We start from the raw sequence: 21,868 nt of genomic DNA, 5'->3' as shown, positions 1-21,868 counted from the left end.
ATTTTTTCCTTTGGTAGGTGGCACAGTGCACTTGTGGCAAGTAAGCAAGCTAGAAGACTGGCACTCTTGCTGGGTATCCAGTTAGCAACACATTAACAAGAGAAGTCTGAGTAAAACCAAAGTTACTTTCCCTAGTAACTAGTTACTTTGAAAGTAACGAGTAACTTGAAGTAACTGAGTTACTTTTGATGGAAGTAACTAGTAATGTAACTAAGTTACTAATTTAAAGTAACTTACCCAACACTGGTTATGTGAGAGTGTGAGTAATGTGGATGTCTAGGTTGCAGAATAAAATTGAGGCACAGGCGGCCAGAAGGGGACAGAGGGGGAGTGCCTCCCCTGCACCCTGGTGACATACCTGCACCCCAAGCCCTGCGTGTGTGGGTGGGTGTGGTAGAGCGGGAATAGGGAGGCAGCTGAGGATAGGGAGGGAAGAAAGGGAGGGGCAAGCGGCCCCTCCCTGGGGCCAGCTCCCCCGCTGACCCCAGTAGGCACCCCCACACTCTGGAACCCACCAGGGCAAGGGGGCCCAGGCCCATCTGGACCGGGGCCCGCAGCAGCAGCACCGCCCAGCCCCACAGAGTCCGGGGCAGCCCACCCGACTCCACCCCAGAGAAAACTGCACCCACCCCATCATCCAACCATCTCCCAAACTACACAAGACAATAGACACCCAGGCTGAGTTCATTCTCCACCTCTCCTATATCTCTCCCCCCACCTGCAGAGTGAGCTCCTGTAGTGAGGAGACCACCTGCAAAGATATAACAACCTCCCCACCAGTTAGAGAGCCCCCTAGTTGGGCCGATGCACCAGAGGTCCCCTGCACTGGGGCTGAGCCCCCCTGCACCCACCCGCCCACTGCTCCGGCGACACAACAGCCAGGACCCAAGCCCCCAAGGCCCGGCCAGCACCCCAGACCGGGGGGCGGAGCACCCCCAGACCCCCAAGCCTCCACGCCTGTCCCGGACCCTCCCAGGGGCAGCCAGGCTACCAGGCCAGTAACCAACGTCCGCCAGCACAGACCCTCCCCCATCTCCGCTGTACGCAGCCACAAGGAAAACACCATCTAAGAGCCCCCAGAGCTCCTAACCAGGTCATGGCCACATCCCCCAGGTTAGGCCCTCTAGGGAAACGTCCCTAGGGACTCCCCAGACGCCCTAAGGCCGTCCCTACCCCCATATCAACCACAATAGCGAAGGCAGGACCAAACCAAGAAAGATCACACTTAAAGGCAGGTGTGTGGTCATAAAAATAAAATATACTCTGTTAATATATTGTCCCTGTGACTTGGAGGGAGAGCTCCTGTGAGCTGCACTTGACACACATTTTCCGCAGTATTCTGTGCTACTGCTCTTCAAAGTGATTTTCATAGTCAGAAGCTAATACTGAAATATTGACCATGTATAGTTCTCTCTATCTTAAGTCTTGTTTATGACATCATAGTATCAGGTTCAGATTGTACAGTTTCAGTATAGAAAACAAAGAAAAGAAGTTTTGGTCATCACAGTGGGTGGTTTTATGCCATGAATTGCATTCTGGAAAACACCAGGGACATTATAAGACAGAGAAATGGCACCCACAGAAAAGAAAACTATATAGAACTAGAACTATATAGAAAACTATAAAAGAATTCCAAAACAGCTAATTGGTCAGTTACCTCTACCTCACTACCAGAGAGTCAATCGAGGGTCAAAACATATGTGCCAATCACACTTGGACTAAAGCACGCACACAGTGGGTGATCGCAACAATGTAGCTGTGTGGTTGCAGACATGTCTATATATTGTAGCAGGAAGGTTTGTCTAAGCTTATTGTATTCAAAAAATGATTGAGCATTTTCACTCCTCTGCTGAAGGACCCAGACTATGAATTTAGACATTAATAGACCTGTAATGTTGTAAAACTATGAAATGTAGTCAAAGTAGAGGTACAACCTTACTCTTTGAACAGCAAACTATGGAAGCAGTTTTATGCTTTTTAGCAGTGATTCTATACATGCTGTTTGATGAAATAAGATTACATTTAAATACTTTGGTTCAACTATCCAAAGCAACGAACAGAAGTGAAGAGAGCGCAGGGAGGAATGAGTGGGACAAGTGGCAGGAGGATACACTGGAGGTGGCAGAGCTGAAGCTGCTAAGATCCTCATTGGGAGAATGGACAAGACTAGAAATGTGTATATCAGAGGGACGGTTGAGCGGTTTGGTTGGAGACAAAGTTAGAGAGGCAAGGCTGATATGGTTTGGACACGTGCAGAGGAGGGATAGTGTATATACTGGACAAAGGATGTTGAATTAAATCGATTGACCAACAGAGAAGTCATATACAAAAAGTGGATGAATGGGCTCTAGGTCCAGAGGAAGCTGAAATCCACTGATGTGTGCAGAACAACGTTGGACATTTTCTGTCTGTGGCAAGAACAGTGCACTTTGCTATGGTCTGCTGGGGAAACAGCATGAGAGCTAATGACACCAACAAGACTGAAAGGACTAATCAAAAAGGCTGGTTTTGTGACTGGCTTCAAATTGAACACTTGAGGTAATGGAGAGGAAGGTCACAGAACTTAATGGACTGATTCAGCTCCACTGTCACAAGGACAGATGCAGGAAATCTTTCATGCCACATTCAGTTCCTCTTTATAATGCAATGTATCAGTCTGGCAAAGAGTCACTTTCTTTTTCATTTTAAAATTTTATTAAAATTCTGTTTTGCTTTTGTTAATTTTGAGATATCTTATTTTACTTCTATTTCATAATCAGTGGGGCTCACGTAAGGTAAACGGACATTTTTACCTTACTTATTGAGTAAGTAAGGTATGAGTCTGTGAGCAACCAACACCAGACTGCTATAAAGTAATTGGCAACTCAACCCCGTATTAAAATGGATACGTCCCTCTGTTCCTTAAAGGGTTGCATCATGTTCAGTCAAACACAACGCAACACTGGAGTCGAGAAGCATCTAGTAATCTCAGAGGGCCCCTTCTTTTCAATGCGATTGAACAGTGTGGCTTGGTGGTTTCTGAGCACAAGGCAGTCTGTTACATTGCATTTTTGTCAGTGTGTGTCTCTATACCCCTCCTAACAGAAATAGTGCGAACAGGAAAACAGCAGCATGGAGGCAATCAGGGCAGATTTTCTGTCTATTTCAGTGAGCTGCATCAGTAATGAACCATCTAAAAGTGGAAGCAGTGGTAGACAGAGAGAAAGCAGGACACAGAGACAGTCTCAATAAGAAAAAGTGAGTTTTTCCCAACAGATCAGGGATCCAATAATGCATGAAACAGTCACAATGTGGACACAAAATGTCAGTATAAATTGAGATGGGATTTTTTTCTTTTTCTTTTAATGAATGTTAAGGCTGTGTGACTCTACAGGGAATAGCTTGGGCTTACAGTTACAGGCTAAGGAAGAGAGGAAAGACAGAAGTGTCCAGTTCAATAACATATTACAGTAAAGCAACACTACTTCATCAAGCTGTTAGGGAGAGCAGGATCTGGAAACACTTCCCACTCCAAATATGCAAAATTATCAATTAAATACTGTCTGACATTTAAACTTAGATGAAAACTTAATTAAAAAATAATAAAAAATAATAAATCAAGAAGACTAAGAACAGGAGTTTGAGTCTCTGACAGGTTTCAGAAAGGAGGATGGTGTCCAAGTTATAGTCAATATCAAACAGTCACGTTGAAAAGAGTCTCAGCAAAAGACTCGTTCCCCCACAATGCATCACATAATGCCACAGGAAATCATTACCACCTGTGTCCTTCCTGAGGACACTACTTTTGTATTTATATTTTAATTGACCATCTGTAGCAAAGCAAATCCCCCCTTTGAATTAATAAAGTATTCTGATGCTGGTTCTGTAAGAACGAGCTCCTCAGCTCCTCCCTGTGTGGCGATGTTGACGTCTACACCTTAGTCTTGTGTAAAACTTGTTGCCCAATCTCACAACACTGTAAAACCATTTAACAGTTTGTATTTATGTGACACTCTTCGCTGACCACTCAAAGCACTTTAGACTACAAGTCACATTTCTAAACATACATTTATATAGTGCATTATTTCATATATTTAAGTCACAGAGCAGTGTTGGTCAAGTTACTTGAAAAAAGTAATCAGTAACTAATTACTGATTACTTCCCCAAAAAAGTAATCCCGTTACTTTACTGATTACTTATTTTCAAAAGTAATTAATTACTTAGTTACTTAGTTACTTTTTAAAAACACGATTTACAACCTGAATAGGCGATAAAGCGATAGATCTTTCAGCCCAATTCTACTTTTTCTGCATAATCCATCATACAAAATGTAATCAAATGGAAAAGTCTCTTTTTAAAACTTGTTTTATTAGTTTTAATCTTTTAACTTTATGCATCAAGCAAAAATTTAATTATATGCAACATTCTCTGACTGGAAGAAATTTGTTGAATATTGGTGGATGACTGAATGTGTAAAGCGCTTTGGGGTCCTTAGGGACTAGTAAAGCGCTATACAAATACAGACCATTTACCATTTACCATAAACCTATTTTCTGCACATTCCAGCGCATAATTTTTTTTTTTGTGTGTGTGTTTACACTCACTCTTTCAAATAGATGCAAGTAAAACACAGCAGAAAATAAATAAAGTCAAAGACTCAGCGGTCCTGTTGCTCTATTTTCACCTGTAAAGCAGGAGTGGCGTAGGTGGAGGTTTACCCTGGTGCAGGTGTGCCGCAGCGGTCAGTTGAAGAATCCGCGAGTTTCTCTGTGAATTTCCCATTACGTCGTAGCTACTCGGTGCTTGCTTGGAAGTTTAGGGGGGTTTTCGCTGTAAAAAGAAGTTTTCTTCCCACGCACAACGGACACTAATGTTTTTGTCACTTTTTATGGAATCAAACTTAAAGTAAGTACTTCCACGCTTTAAACACTGCATGCTCATACTCTCTCCCGCACTCCTTATACTATCCATTGTTGATCTGCAGACAGCTGTTGTCACGAACGTCGCACTCGCTTACGTCACTGTCATGAGACATTCTCGCAAAAAACTCACGGTTTTAGTAACGCAGTAACGCAGCGTTCCTACGGGAAAGTAACAGTAATCTAATTACCGTTTTTGCAATAGTAATCCCTTACTTTACTCGTTACTTGAAAAAAGTAATCGGATTACAGTAACGCGTTAACGCGTTACTGTGAGAGATGGGCCCATCTCTGTCACAGAATGACCCATTTGAAATAACTAATTAACCTAGCATGGATGTCTTTGTGGAGCCAGAGTACATAGAAGAAACACAAACAGGAGAACATGCAAACACCGCAAAGAAAGGGGTTCAAACCAGGAAAAGTGTGTGTAACACTGTGCTGCTCAATAGAGCTCAAAACTATTAGCAACTTTTAAGGAATAGATACTGACAGATGACAAAGAGAATGTGAAATTTGCCCCTACAATAAGAGGACCTAGCAGCTCTGTTATGCTGAAAGGGTGCCTGCAAATCAGTACAAATCAGTACAGGTGATTTCTGGCCAAAAAGGCCAGAAAACCCACAGTGATGCTAGTTACAGAGAAGAAAGTCAGACTGCAAGGGAAAAGTAAGAGAAACAGAGCTATCACATCATGCTACAAAACATCCAGAGCCTTTTCTAGAATGAGAGCCATCACTACGTTATCTGCATTTATGCATTTCACCAATATCTCACAAGGAGAACACAAGTGAGAAAAGATGGAGGCTAGACTGAAAAGGGGTTTGGTATGAAAGTAAGAAATGACTTGCAACACGAGGGCAAATTTTTACACAGAGCAAGGCAAAAAGAGCAAAGTCAGCATGAGCCACCATGATCATACTGAAGGTGAATACCATAATAGGTGAATTTAAATAAACCTAAACGATTCTAGCTATGTCAATATTCTTAACTTAAAATGCTGCCTCTTGCACTGAGATTCTTGTAATTCATTAAAATATGTCAGCTTTAGGTATTTGTCTTTGTTCTCAATACAAAGACCTTGATTATTGAAATGAATAATAAATACATTTCAATAATTAATTGGGGGGGGGGGGTTACAAGTCTCTAAGCATCTGTTGAGATTGCTTATGCCTCAGGCCAATTCTGTGTTTTTCACAAAAGCAGAAGCACAGGAGACTGGCACAGTATTTAAAAAAACCCTGAAAATGCAAAGTCACATTATTTTTTTAAATGAGCAAAGAAAAAACAAAAATGACAACTCTTTACAACTCTTAAGGCGTAACAAGCCCAACACTGACAAGGCTAAGACAGGCAGTGCAGACAAGTAACAGTAATGAGGCCATGGTGAATGGTGCCATATAATAACAGTGATGCTATTTTTGTTAGTGCAAGCTGCAGTTTGGTGTTGTTTTGGGTGGTTGTGCGTGCTCGTGTCAGTTTGTTCTGCCAGTTTAGTGATATATCAGTACAGAAGCTCACAATTCACTTTTGCGGTGATGTGAAAAGATGAGGCTTTCTAAAACTTTCTCGACTTCTGGTTTTGACTTTTTCTCCTCCTATACCAGCACTGATGTGAAGGCTTTGTCTGAGCAGCAACACCAATAATTCAGGAGAATACTGCAGCATACCCTGAGTGCTGGTGTAAATGGTACGGAGCTGTAGCGGCTTCACCTTTTTGCGCAGAACGCGACCAGTGTGGCAGTATAATGCACTCTCTTTGTCTTTATCTCTCTCTGGCTTCTCTTTTTGTTTAGGAACTTTTCTATTCTTCTCTGTCCCCCACAAACCTGATAGTTTCTTTCTGGCAGAGTTGTAATTATTTCTTTCTCCTCATTAGTGAGAGAATTAGATTTCTGCTAATTGCATCAAGAATTGCCTGAAGCCAAATCTGCCAGTGTGTTCAAACAGCCCACACACAACAAGCTGGTGACAATACACGTGTCACAAGAAGGATGCTTGCTTCCATTTGCACACCAACAGACACCAAGAAGGCTGCGAGTGGAGGACGCAGCCAAGAGAGTGGGACCTGGAAGCATATTCAACGGTGGCTGCAATCCAACCAGAGACAGTTTTTTTCCTCTTCCGTCAGTTCAGAGAAGCGGAAAATACATTTGCATTCAAACCATGTGAATGTGAGTGTTAAAATAGAGAGGCAGAGAGGGAAATAAAGTTTAGGATGCTCCCAGATAAACTTTTATCTTCTCACAGAAGCGAGAAGCAGCTCATGATATTTCCTATCTGTGACGTCTTTGCTCTGATGGAAGTTTGAAAGTTTATCCTACACAGTCTCTAAATCTGTTTTAGGATTATTGCTCCATCACTCCAAGCAATCTAACATTTCCTTAGCGATATAACTGTGAAGTTTGAGAAGGTATATCGCCACAACAAGCAGGACAGAAAATGTTTTAGGCACTCGCTGTGAGTCAAGCTGCAAACACTGACCCCCAGAGATAGGAACAGATACAGTGGCTTGCAAAAGTATTCGGCCCCCTTGAACTTTTCCACATTTTGTCACATTACAGCCACAAACATGAATCAATTTTATTGGAATTCCACGTGAAAGACCAACACAAAGTGGTGTAAACGTGAGAAGTGGAACGAAAATCATACATGATTCCAAACATTTTTTACAAATAAATAACTGAAAAGTGGGGTTCTTCCACATGACAATCACTGACTTCAGAAGAAGATGAAGAGGAGGAGGAGGGTTCATTACCCCCTGAACAGCTGTTTCACATGGATCAGATTAAAGCCATCCTCCCCAGTCTCATAAATCATGGGCCATAACCTCCTTTTTGACACAGAGTGTGTCATATGTTTTGCCTTTAATAGCTTTGTTGTATGAAATGTTCTTTAGTGGTCGCTGGATTTCAACAGTATTATGCTGCATATATTATTTCCAGTCATTCTATCTGTGATGACAGTCACATCTGTGTCCACTACATTTCCAGTGATGGAGCTGCTCTGTAGTGCAGAAGGAGATTGCTACAGGATTTCCTCTCAGCTAGCACCTGCTTGCAGGATTAGACAAACCCACATTTAGAGCATTTGGTGACTCTGAATGGCTTTCCTGTTGGAGATGTTCCCTATAAAACTCTTTTTGTTTTTGTGTTTTGTTTTTGTTTTTGTTTTGTTTTTTGGGGGGGGGGGGGTTGTATAAAAGAAAAGACAACAACAATAAAACTCTGGCTGAAATTATTTCAGCGCAATCAATCCAACATTTGTGTAATCTTTAAACGAACAGCATCTTTTCATTCCTTCAGACTGATCGGTACTATGAGCAGCACTTTTCAGATTGTGTTCACCTCAGTTGTGTGTGTGAGGGTACACAACTCGGCTGACAGCATCCCCACACTGTAAGTCTAATTGAGCCTCACTGAGACCTGTGTGTATGTGTGTGGATCCCCACAGAGGTGGGCCTGATTTTCTTTGATAGCACATAGTGCAGATTACTGAAAGACACTGATGAATACAGGACACACACACACACAGCTGAGAGATGAGGTTTTCTATATGTTTACACAGCCAGTGTTCCTCTCAAACATCCCAAAGCAGCTCAAATGATTTTCCCCTTTATGAATTCCTATATTTGGCTGCTCGAGCTTCACACTAGGGCTTATTTTTTATTACGTTTTGTTTGCCATAAAACACTCTGATCAGACTCTTTTAGGACCGTCTGCTCCAGAGTCTCGGACTCGTTTTACTGCACAGGTCATTTTTAATATGTCAGTTTATTTGGGTTACTGCAGATGTGCCAAGAATGACAAATACTTTCCGAATGATTTCTGCTATTTTTGCCTCGTGTTGTGTCTTGTTTTTGTGTTGAATAATTGCATTAAACCCTTCATCAGTGCACTCTACACTGTCACCAAAAAGAGTGAATTTAGGATTGACTGAAATTAACTACAGAGCATATCTGTGACTCTTAAAAGGTGACATTGAGTGTTGGCAATATAAGTGGTAATTTTGACATTCAGCACCACCAGCACTGCTGGATTAGTTGTATTGTTTACTCCTTATGCACAATGCTGATGGCAGGTGGGAGAAGACTAAATATTTCCTTCTATCCTTAGACACACTACAGGGAAGCTGACACGCTGAGGCTGTTTTTATTTTTAACATACTAGCAATGTAGTATTGGAGTAATTAAGGTAATATATCACATCATTTGATGCCACAAGAGATCGAAATAAGTGCACTATAAATCCTTTCAAGCTTGTTGACCACTTCAAAAGAAGCCTTATTGAGTTTTTTTGGGAGTAATTCATTAGAAATCATCTTTTGAGTATTGAAAATGGAAAACCAGCCAAGTTAAGCTCCTCAAAGTTGAAATAATGTATTAAATAAACTTCAAATATAAAGCTCAGTGAGACCCTGGTATTTTAATAGTCTCAGCAGAAACAGCTGTGAGAATGTTCAAATTCTAAATAATAATCTGACTGCTTTGCTAGGATGTGGCATTAAAAGGTTTAGCACCCCTTGATTAAATTATTATTGTTGTTGTACTTTGAGGCATTTCATTTGAAGTTTGTTTTACGCAGCCTGATTACAAATGTCCACTATTCCCTACTGTGTTTGCACTGTTTTTAATCTAATGATATATGGGTCTTTCATTGCTAGCATCTTTTGCAGCATTTTTTGCAGAACCTTTTGGTTAAAACAGGTGGGCTTTTTGTTTGTTTATCTTAAACTAAAAATCAGGTTAATAAACTAAAGCAGTAGGTAAACCAAGGAAAGCAGATGCAGTCTTGAAAGCCAGAACATGTTTTTGATTTATGCGACACGTGAGATTATTACATTTATGGACCGCAAACGTTAAAAAACCAAAAGCAGCTGCCAGAGTTTACTTCCTACATTTCTGCATTCAGTCTTGACTCAAAAGATATTGATTCATCAAAACATCTGGATGTCAGTGATGCATATACATACAATTGTGTGTGGAATAGGGATGTTATTCAAGGATAACCATGATATTTAAAAATAACACCAAGTCAATAAAGCACATATGATAACAAGGTAAGTAACTGCATTATTGTTGTTTTTGTGTGCGTTCGTATATTTATGATTTCGGAGACATTAACTCTGTAACTTATATTTTGAGTTTAATTGATTTGCCAAAAAAATGTAGCACATGATAAAAAAGTTAGATATAAATTTTCCTGATAGTGGTATAGCTGTTATTTCTCTTTTCAGATAATCCATAGATACTGTAATATTTCATTCTCTTTTCCCTCTCAATATGAACATCGACCTTTTTGGTACCTTTAATAGACCTCTGAAATCTGTACATGCGTGTCAACAAATGATAACAAAAAGAGGTTAGTATAATTCTGTAATCAGATATACCAGGCGCAAAAAAATATCAGGATTTTTGTGCTTTTTCAGACAAAGGTTTTAACTGTAGCTAAGCACAGTTAAAACACTGTAGTCTGTGGATCTAACAGGTTTCCCAGGACAAACCTTGAAGCTGCCGGTGTGCCTCACTCACCTCTCTCCACTCCTTTGTCCCCAGGCCTTGAACGTACAACACCACCACTGAAAAGAGAAACACAGATGCATGCCTTAAATTTATTTTTGCACCTTTCAAGACTAATGGATATCTCAAAATCAGTAGACATAAATGCAGGAAATCGCTGTTATCTAAAGATGTAAAAAAATATATATATATATATAAATATATATATATATATATATATATATATATATATATAAATGTTCTTTTAAAGTAATATTTGAAAATAATCTTTTTAAAACTGTAAGTCACGTTTCTTTCTCATACAGTATTACTTTTGTAACAGTTCCATTTTCAGTCATTTTAAGGCTTAGCGAGCAGGGCTTCGTCTTGCCACTGGCTTTCTTTGGATACCAAAACTTGCCAAACAGCTCAGACTGTGTGTTGAAATTTTCTCCAAATGATGAGCTGAAGGGAGGCTCCTAACCTGCTCACTGGCTGGGTCTTTTCAACACAGTAAAAGAGTAAAACACTAAAAAGATTTTATTAACAAAACAAGCACAATGGATCAGTTTATTTAACCGATGCGAATGACAGAGAAGTGTTCACATACACCACATTTGTTTTCACCCAAGCTCAAGGTGCATGCCACCAGAGACAAAGAGAAATGAAGCAGCTGCCCTGGCACTCACAGTGCCCTTTCTGGCCCACAATGAGAGGGACAGGCCATCCCCTTTCCATCTATTGATATGTCATTATTTCTTTCCCTCTCTGCTTAGACTATATAATGAGGAAGTAGGAAGTGCCACACATCACATTTCTACTGTGAGCCTCCACCTTTCAACAGTGTCCACGCACTGCTCCCCCCCTCGATGCCACAGAGAGAGCGCTGTTGGAGAAGGAAATGACCTCAATCCTGAGGAAGGAAGAAATAACAGTCCCTCAGTCGGTGTTAGGGTTTCATCTCAGGTGTTTGCAGCAGTGAAAGCAATTGTGTTGGATTAGGGTTCAACACCAGCAAAAATCTTGCCAAATACATCTGAGCTTGTATAGTCCAGTAATAAATAAATAAATGTATCTTTGACTACTCTCCTTTCTTCATTTCTCTCTCCTTCCCCTCATCATCCTCCTTTATGTAGATATTTTCTTTGAAATCTGTCTTTGCTTTTTCTCTTCTGTCCTTTCCACTTTTTCTTCTACATTTCTCCTTTTGCTCCCAAATCAGTTTCTTCTCCTTTTCCCTGTGGTCTCTTTTTGTTAAAGTCCTCCTTCCATTTACTGATTTTCCATTTCTCCTTCCCCCTTTCCTCCTCTTTCTCTCATTCCCTCCTATGTCCTCTCTTTCCTCCCTCTCTGTGCCTCCCCTGTCCTGTGGTTCTACTCTTCCCTACTCTCCATTTTACTTCACTTCTTCTCGTCCACTCCTCTCCCCAGCCTCTCTTCTTTTCTTCTCTCTTCCACTTCAAAGCAGGTCATGGTAACAGCAGGCCATGTATAGAAATCATCATGTTTCTGCTTCAGTGGGACAGGAGGCCAGTAAACCACGATGACCCAGTCAGTGTTGGAAACCATACATCCCCATTCTCTCTGCTTTTCTCTCCAAAGGAAAGGGGAAATGCAGATGAAACAAGGGAAGCAAAACAGTGTTAACTGATAAAGATCAAGAAAGCAAGAGGCAGAGAGTTTAGGGATGGTTGGCTAAGTGATTCATATATGGACACTCACCTGTCTGAAAGAGGTGTGGTAAGACAGAAAAAGTGAGTAAGAGTGAAATGGAGACAGAGAACAACATAAGCAAGCTTGCTGATGATGATCCACATTCATGTACACAATGCATGTTCTTGATTTAGGGCAGCAATTCTAAAATATTTGCACTGGGAGTCTGAGACTAGCTGCCTGACCTCTGAAGGAGCTCAGGACAGGCAAACATGGAAGTGTAATTTTACTGGACTGTTTCAGCCTTTGTGTTTATCGTTTGTCTCCAGCCTAATTTTGTGATTCTGAAATCACATCAAGTGTCCAAGAATCTGGTATCATAAATTTTTGTCTGCAAAGCAAATTTTCTACACAAATCTAAAATGAAAAGTACCACTGGCTTATTTTTTAGTCTGGAGCTCCATTTAAAATTTCAGAAAGACGAAGACACTGGATCAGCCCCAAACTACACGGAAGGAAGCTTCTTAATGATTTGATGGCAATTACAATCACCAACTGCACTATTGTTAACACACTACACCATAACTAATTAAAATCTTGCAGCACTTGCAAGGTCCCCCTGCTCAACAACATAGACCTACAGGCCCATTTTAAGTTTGCCAGTGAACATGATTCAGAGAAGGGTGGGGGAAACATGCTTTGGTCAAATCAAAACAAAACTAAGCACTCATCAACCCATATTTAGCCCGAGGCCAAATTTAGTCAAGTTTTGCTCTGGGATCAAACACTTATTTCACTCAAATCTTTTTATAACTGTTTTAGGGATTTTTTTTCTGGATATTTGGTTGATATTCTGTCTTTCTATTGAAATGAAACTACTATAATAATTAAAAAATATCATTTGTCTGTAAGTGAGCAAATTTACAAATTCAGGAGCTCAAATTTCAATTCAATTCAGTTCAATTCAATTTAATTTATACATCACTAAATCACAACAACAGTCACCTGAAGGTTCTTTATATTTTAAGGTAGACCTACAATAATACATACAGAGAAAAACCCAACAATCATATGACCTCCTATGAGCAAGCACTTTGGTGACAGTGGGAAGGAAAAACTCCCTTTTAACAGGAAGAAACCTCCGGCAGAACCAGGCTCAGGGAGGGGCGGCCATCTGCTGCCACCATTTGGGGTGAGAGGAGGAAGACAGGATAAAGACATGCTGCGGATGAAATAGTTGTTTCTCCTGCTGTACTGGAGTATTTCTATAAATGTGAAGCCACAGTCATTCACACTGAAATGAGAATTGTCCCATTTTTTTCTACAGACAAATCACCTATGCAATTCTAGTTAACTGGGTTAATATTAACAGTGGATTAAATGTGAAGAGAACAAGAGCAAAGGATGCTATCAAGATATTTTCTTACAGTCTGTGACAAAATTAGCTGCAGCAGTATCTCTTTGACTTTTAATATTCTAATCGCCTCGAATCGCCTCTAATCTAATCACCTCTGTGAGTGCACCCCAGGGTGGCTGTGGCTACAATGTAGCTTGCCATCACCAGTGTGTGAATGTGTGTGTGAATGGGTGGATGACTGGATGTGTAAAAAGCGCTTTGGGGTCCTTAGGGACTAGTAAAGCGCTATACAAATACAGGCCAGGCCATTTTAATCTTTCAAAGATGTGTCCTAAGAAACTGCATTTCTATGCAACTGAGTCATCTGACCAATTACATTTATTGGCTGAGTAATCAATGGTTGGATTACATTCAGAAAAGTACTATAAAAAATACTATATCTTACTTATGATTACTGTCATTAATTTTTGTCCAAGCATGGACAGCATGGTAGCATAACTGTTAGCACTGTTGCTTCACAGCAAAAGAAAAAAGTCCCAGGTTTGAATCCTGGCTTGAGCCCTTCTTTCTTTCCTGTGCCTGCATGTTTTTCCATGTATTCAGGCTTCCTCCCTCAGTCCAAAGGCATACTGGTGTTTCCAATGTGGCTATTTGTAGCACTATATGAATGTTTGGTTAAAAATGTTGCTTGAGTTGTCAGTAAGATGTTTATAGTCTATAAACAGGAAATTTCACCTGTTACATGCAAAATTTCGTTCTAATTATTTATGGATGAGGAACTAGCTGTTTACTCGCAGCCACTCAGAAGCATTAAAATATATTAGTAGTTCAAGTGTGGATTAGGTTCAATCATTTTATCACTAGCTGCCAGTGCTTTGTGACATTATGAGTCTACACTGACCTGCACTGTCCTTTTCTGGCTTGAGGACCGGGTCAAATAGAGGGATCTAACCAGGGACATGAAAGAGCTGAGGGGGCATTGTGGTCTGTCAGTTTAGCTTTCCCCTTTTCCTCAGTGGGGAGGAAGAGTTTGAAGTTCAGGACCCCATCTGACACAATCATTACCTTCCAGCACGACCCTCCACCCCCACCCAGCACAGGAGCAAAGACTAATCTATGGGATGTGTCAGTAAAGGAGCCCTGGCCTGCGGAGAGACCATATTTGATTCTTTGCCTTCAAAATCAGTGTCATTCAGTACAATAATATACACTGTGGTTACACATCATAATGTAAATGATTAGTCAATGGATAGTACCTTTAACCGATGATTTCAACATTAAAACAATGACATAAAGATTCTGTCAATTATCCCATTTATATGTTGCTTCTCAATTCATGCATTATAATAAATCCTCCCTGCAACCTTTTTTCTGCCTTCCTCTCACTGACTTTCTAAAATGATACACGTGACAAATGCTCAGCCTGTTCAGAACAGCTGATCCCAGATGACATTTAAATTTTCTTTCTTGCATATGAATCAACATTTAGCACAAATCAAAGAGTTTACCTGAGGTTCTTTGGCTTCATGGAGCTTTGTGGTAATTACTGAGTCTAAACAAGATGGGAAAAATTCTCTAATCTGTGTTGATGAAAGAGATCCAAATCTACAATCTCACATTAGATAATTAGGCTTCTATCGGGACTCGTGAGAGTTCGTTAGGGAACTGTGAGACTGCTCTGGTACTGTCAGGTTGCATGTAAACACAACACTTTGCAGTCTTAGGAGATGTTACATCAAACAAACCTCAACTGAAAGCTACAAAATTTCATATAACAAGGAAGAAGCACTAAAAGTTGATTTTATCTTAAAAGTGCCAAAAGAAATGTCCACTAAGGCAGTTTGAGCTGTTCAGCTGTTAATTTGAGGAAGAGGGTGCACATCAGTGCTTCATTATTTCTCTTGATTAACATACTGTATCTATAGGACACAGTCAACAGGGTCTGCTCAGCAATCTCAACTATATGATTTGGCTAGTCAGACAAATTGACAGCATATGTTTTCAAGCAACGATGCAAGGTTGGAAAAAGTGAAGAATTCTCTGCAGTTCTTCCCGTAAGCTAACAATTTCAGATTCAACATGAGTGAAAGAAAACTCTGCGACAGACTGGCGACCTGTCCAGGGTGTACCCCGCCTCTCGCCCCATGACAGCTGGGATAGGCTCCAGCACCCCCGCTATGCTATGACCCTCCACATGAAGTAGGATTCACAATGGACCCACAATATACTACCAGAATCCATCCAAATCACTGAATTCAGGTGCTTTCCAATTACTTTTATGGCCACGGGTGTATAAATTAACCTAGGCACGCAGACTGCTGCTTCTACAAACATTTGTGAAAGATTGGGTCACTCTCGGGAACTCACTGCGGTACCTTGATGGGATGCCAACAACTCGGCTCTTCTCTTCTCTCCTCCATAGTTTTGTTTTATCTTGGTCTCACTGTTCTCTCATTTTTCCTTTTCTCTTTCCCTTCATCCCACAGCTTCCTCACTGAGCCTGGTTCTGGCAGAGGTCTTTCCCTCCAGTATCGTAGGATCCTTGCTTTTCATGTGCTCTGAGGTTGTGAAGTGGCACTATATAAATAAAACTGAATTGAAATGAATTTAATTATTTCTCTCTTAGATTCAACAACAGAAGTGAGTGGAACTCTCACAGGAGGAAAAACTAATAACACTCAAAATTTCTCTGGCCACTTATTGGTTTAATCCAATCAACAGCAAGTAGTGATTGTTTTTTGTTGGGGTTTTTTGGCAACTTAATAAGCCAAGTTGTTTTTCCTTGTGTCCTCTTCAGTCAGTTGAGTCATCAGCCATAGCACTTCAATGCAACTGACAATAAAAAAAATGATATTACGAAATATGTCGTCTGCGTCTTTTGACTCCAAGGTTCCTTTTTGTCTTACATGCTGCATCTCGTCAGCACTTTTCTTCTCTCCTTCCAAGCCTTTGAAATTGATTTTCTACTCAACTGTTGCTCAGTATAGCCTTGCTTTTTCTATCACCTTTTTCCCTGTTTTGTTCTTGACAACTCAAGTAAAGATGAAACATTGACTCGTGAATAAGAGTCCTGTCTGCTTTTTACGTACCTAGTAAATAACATTAAATAGGTCAAAATTTAAGTTGAAGTCCACTAAGTGGGTTTAAATCTGGGTGCTTAGAGTAAACCTTGATGCTGTAGTGCTGCTGTAGCACAATGGAGTGACACTCTTCCACATTTTTCTCCAAGAACATTTTCTGAATGGTCAGAGTGGTTGTATTGATGGTTGAGATTTATGATTTTAATTTATACCCTAACAGAAAGAAAACAGCATCTACAACTTACGTAATTATTGCTTATGTTTATTTTATTTCATTATGATTTGATCGGATGGTTGGTGGTTCGATCCCTGGCTCCTCCAGTCTGCATGCCAAGTATCCTTGGGCAAGATACTAACTCCAAGTTGATCTCCAATGCATCCATCAGCGTATGAATGTTAGTTAGTAAGCACTTAAAAGCACAGAAGGAAGAGACTGGGTGTGATTGGTTGAATGTGGCATGTTGTAATATATATAATATATATAAGAATCAGTCCATTTACCAAAGCAAAGATATATAAGGAACGTGTAATAGCTCATTACACTCATCAGACAAATATTTGTATGATGTTGTCAAAGCTAGTCTAACATTTAACCCTGTGCTTGGCTGTAGTTTACTAATGCATGCAAATCTGTGTTTATAAGTCATCAGTCTTTCATTGGGCTGTACTGTATACTGCGTATATTGCACTGCCTCTTTACTGAAACATGTTCCAGATATAGTTATATTATGGGCATAATGTGCAGACTCTCAGCTTTCATTTGAGGGTATCCACATTCAAACTGGATGAAGAGTTTAGGAGTTTCAGCTACTTAACATGTGCCACCCTCTTTTTAAAGGGAACAAAAGTAATTGGACAATTTACTCAAAGTGCTATTTCACGGACAGGTGTGGGCAATTTCTTCATTATGTCAAGACTGTAGATGTTGTGAATATTATCAGTTAAGCAGATAAAAGACCTGCGGTTGATTTGAAGTGTGGAGCTTGCATTTAGAAGATTTTGCTTTGAACAGACAACATGCGGTCAAACAAGCTTTCTTTGAACAAACGAAACCAAGACCAACCTCTACCAGCATGACGGCAAGAAAAAAGTTACAAGCTACGTGTGTCTACATAGAAAACAGTCAGGATCTCTTTATTTTTGACTGTAAACTCCATAATCAAAGAATGATGTAGCATCCAGGTCTAAAAAGTAAAGCCAATGTGTGCCTTAAACATGTGTTCTAAGGGGAAACTTCTCTGGGTGCAGGACTTTAGATTTTATGGAAGTTGATAGGAAACTATGTTTATTTGGTAAACTGTGGTCATTACTAGAGTCAGAAGGATAAACTAGGGAACGCTCAAGCTTCTGACTTGAATAACTGACTTAAACAATGATTGAAAAGGTGCATTGACAGATTAGCGGATCCAGAGAAGCCTTTCATTTTCAATTAGTTTTTTGGCATTTGTGCATTTTGCTTTTTTTCCTCCATTCTTTTGTTACATTAAGTTGCAGATGCAGCTGCTGTTTCTAAAAGTTACTATAATATAATCACATTCAATGTGTGGGCCCAGCAACTGCAAAGTGTCAATCAGGCTCCAATGATTAGTCACTCTTAATGAGGACCAACTTAATTAAGAGTCCTTCCCATTCGATCCCAAGATGCAGGTTTTCATTCAGTCAGTTGCTATTCTGCGTGTGTAAGCGCTGTGGGAGACAGTCACTATATTACTGCTCACTGATGCTCTAAGTGTGGAATTAACATGCAAAAGGTAGTGATTTAATAAACACTGCACGAGACAGAACAGTTCCAAGCAGAGAATACAAAATCATATCAGAGGAGTAATTACACAGATGAATGATGAATGTGAAGAGTCAGTGTGAGAGAGGAGGCAGTTACCTGGATCTGACTTGGAGAAGGTGTCCATGTCTAACAGGTTCCTGCAACAAAAAAGTGTTTAAGACAGAAGCATCAAAGTGCTGCAAGGCTAAATGGTTCATGATAAGTTTAACAGCATGACAAAATATTTCATGTGTTCACAGTCATGTTCTAAAAAGCATTAAGGGTGTCCTTTCTTTCAAACTCTCTCTCAGCACTGTAAAAAGAACGGCTCTTACAACAGAAGCAGAGTGTATATATGTGCAGTCGTATGTTAGTATCACCTTTTAGAGAACTCTGCTTTCAAGAATGTAACTGTGGTCAGATTAAGAAACTGCTAATGCTACAAAATAGAGGCACATGAATGGTTCTTTGTTTGTGGGTGTAGAAGAAATATTACAACGATACACAAATGCCTTAATTGCCTGACTGTAACTGCACAATATCGTGAAAATGCCTACAATGTTAACTGTCACAGACTCAGTAAAGTTCTTCTATAAGATTTATCCAAATAAACTTTAATTCCAGTGGAAATATTACTGCATACATATCTAAAACCAATCAAATCAGGTTTTTGTAAAAAGAAAAAGACAACAATTAAAAGCTAAATACATTCTGAAGTGAACTAAGATCATGTACCACACGGTTTTGACCACAGTGACAGAAGGACATACACTAGAAACGTGCTATTTCCTTCATCATTTTGTTCCTGCAGGAAGAAAAATGAATCTCACACACACACACGAAGAGCCACACTTGTGTGTCAAATCATTGCCGGGATTACAACCCAATTTCCGTCTAACAACCTGACACTTTACTGAGAACCGCCTGTGATAACAAACAGCGTTTGATAAAGAGCTGAGATGTGGGAGATGACAGATTGAAACATTGCCCTCTTGAGGACTTGGAGCTGTCAGGATGATGAGGGTGGCTACGGGGAGCACACACATCCTCGCATGTTCACACTGTTCTGTTCGTGTCTGAATACAGTATGTTCACATGCATGTGTGGGCATCAGTAAAACAGCCCTCGCCTGTCAGCACACTGTGGCAGCTTGTAGTGCTATAAAACAACCATACGAGTACCCCACGCAGATGATTTTATCCTACGGTTTTTGCCTTTTTTGGAGGACATTTTTCTCCCTTAACTAGGGAAGCAGACTGAGTAGCGATACCAAATAAACCTGGAACTTTCAGTTTGTACCAAGATGCAAGAAAACCTAATAAAAGATTCACAAATACGAGTAGTCCTAAAAAGCCATACACATAATACTGTTCATAAAATTTGCCTGGAAAGCAATCAACAACATTTAAATAGCTATTTAATATAATTCTTTTCCACCATGAGCCCAAGATGGTAGCAGGCTAAATGTCAATAGATAGGCAGAGCTATGAGAATAAGCTTGTCAATCTTCAGTCTAGTCTCAGTTAACAATAGCACACTCTTTCAAAGAGGATCCCAAAAGAACAGAAAGCCTTTAAAAACTTTCGCTCCCACATGTTGCATCTTCTTTGTAATAGAAAACACATCGTTGTTTACCAAGCAGGCATCCCAACAGTTTGTAGCACACACTCTCTGACAGCAGCTGGTTTGGCTCCACACCACTTTTTAGACGTCTTGACTTCACTTTTTTAACCATCCAACATGGAGTAAAACTAGGTGATTGTGAATAAACTGTTAACAACCAAGCATTAAAAAACTTACCAAAACCACATTTCATCCTTTTAGATCTTTTGATTTTTAGAGACTGGGGGAGCCCAGGCTAGAGTACACTTCAGTGCTAAAACGCTTCGATCTATAATTTAACCTAATGTGAGTCATTAAACCTGAGCAAGTACTTTGATGCTGCCACAGCTTACCTACAAACTTGATGACTGTAACTTAGCAGTATTCATTTTCTGTCACTGCACCAGCTTCTCTCACGCAGAGCAGGGATCACTTCTAATAACAAACCTGTCAAACTGTTAAAAACTACATTCTAATTGACGACTTTGGTTTGTGCCAGCTCTTGCTGTGGCTTTTGACACACACACACACTCATTTTCATATCTTGGGGTGGCTGTAGAGGTAGAGCAGGTCAGCCGCTGATCGGAAGGTTGGTGGTTCGATTCCTGGCTTCCCCAGTATGTTAGAAAGGCACTAACAGCTTAGAAAAAGTGCTGGTGTGATTGGGTGAATGAATTAGTTGTATAAGAACCAGTCCATTTACCATCTTAGTGAGGACATGTCACGAAAACTGGTTACATTTAACCCTCAGCCTAAACCTGACCGTAACCTAATTACAACCCTGACACTAAAACCACATTTTGAGCCTCAGCATTTTGTCCCCATAAGTGACTGTTGGTCCCCACAAGTACAGTAGCATGCCAATTTTCTGTCCTCACAAAGATGTCTAAACATGTACACACACACAAACACACAAACACCAAAAAAACAATACATGAACAACATAGTCATCAGTGTCATTGTGGCACAGTGTCATAGATGTATTGAGGTGCCCTGTGGCTCTTTTCCCACCCCCCACACTAGTGCAAGCCTTTCTGGATCAGGAGGCATTTAGTCAAATATGTCTTCTGTTGGACTGGGACATGCTGGGTTGACATGTTCATCACAGATAGTCACAACCAGTAACTACTGGTAACCATTTTACCGTTTTATTTATACCTATAATGCCAAATCAGCAGTTATCTCAAGGTGCTTCCACTGTAAGGTAAAGACGCTACAATAATACGCATAATAATGCAGAAAATCCTAAAGAAGCAGACAAGCATCTAGAATCATGCTTTGTTTAGATCCATCCTTTTACTCAGAAAGCAAAGAACCCTTCTTTGAAGCTTAACATCTGTTAGATACTAATCTCATTTAAGAGACAAGTTTTTTCTTGTAACGTGGCCTTGTGTTTGAAACCTTCAGGACATGATATGAGGGAAGCTGGGTTGCCAATCAGAGCCCTCGCCTGCTGACATTGACATTCTCCCACTGAGAAGTCCTGGCTCCCCGTGTTCGCTGACCTGCCTGGCATTTCACTCCTAAAGTGCTGCCAATGTCACTTTTTAGCATCACAACATCAGCCACACTGCACAGCCATCACCATTTGAGAGCTGCATCGATGCAGCTCTCAAAAGAACAGTAAAACCTTCTAATGCTGATATGAGTTTTTCTCTCTTCAGTTAATAATTACAGTCCATCTAATTAAGTAATTATCTAATTAAAAACATTTTTAAACATACTAATGCTAGGACAAGATGGCACCAGGGTTACTACATGGTACATCTAAGTATGCACTTCTTTAATGTCCTAATAAAGGACTGTCCTTGAACTGCAATGGCTCACTAATTCTGTTTTCATGGGGTCACTTTTCCAGAGGTCCCTCTGTCTCCTTTGTCTCATATTTTAAAAAAACATGTAACAGAGATTTGGGTAAAATATCAATTGGTCTTGTTGAGAGTTTCATTTGTGTATTTCAGAAAATGTCCTCCAAAGAAACAGGTGAAAAAACTCCATAATCGTGGAATGTGGAGGAC

The 21,868-nt window shown here is 40.2% G+C and overlaps 1 protein-coding gene across 1 annotated transcript in view; it reads right to left on the bottom strand.

Moving 5' to 3' along the window:
• Window positions 1-21,868, bottom strand: part of LOC146386388 (copine-9-like) — a 252,328-nt gene that overhangs the window by 220,089 nt on the left and 10,371 nt on the right. The window contains exons 2-3 of the mRNA XM_084927401.1: window positions 18,366-18,406; window positions 10,430-10,476 (exon numbers count right to left, since the gene is read on the bottom strand). Of these exons, the coding sequence (XP_084783527.1) occupies window positions 10,430-10,476; window positions 18,366-18,406 (88 nt within the window). The remainder of the gene's footprint in view (window positions 1-10,429; window positions 10,477-18,365; window positions 18,407-21,868) is intronic.

The sequence above is a fragment of the Perissodus microlepis genome, chromosome 5, assembly GCF_051167445.1.
Source record: "Perissodus microlepis isolate ML-2025 ecotype Zambia chromosome 5, ASM5116744v1, whole genome shotgun sequence".
Lineage (NCBI taxonomy): Eukaryota > Metazoa > Chordata > Actinopteri > Cichliformes > Cichlidae > Perissodus > Perissodus microlepis.
The sequence above is the reverse complement of the archived record's forward strand: the minus strand, read 5'-3'. Positions and strand labels throughout refer to the sequence as shown.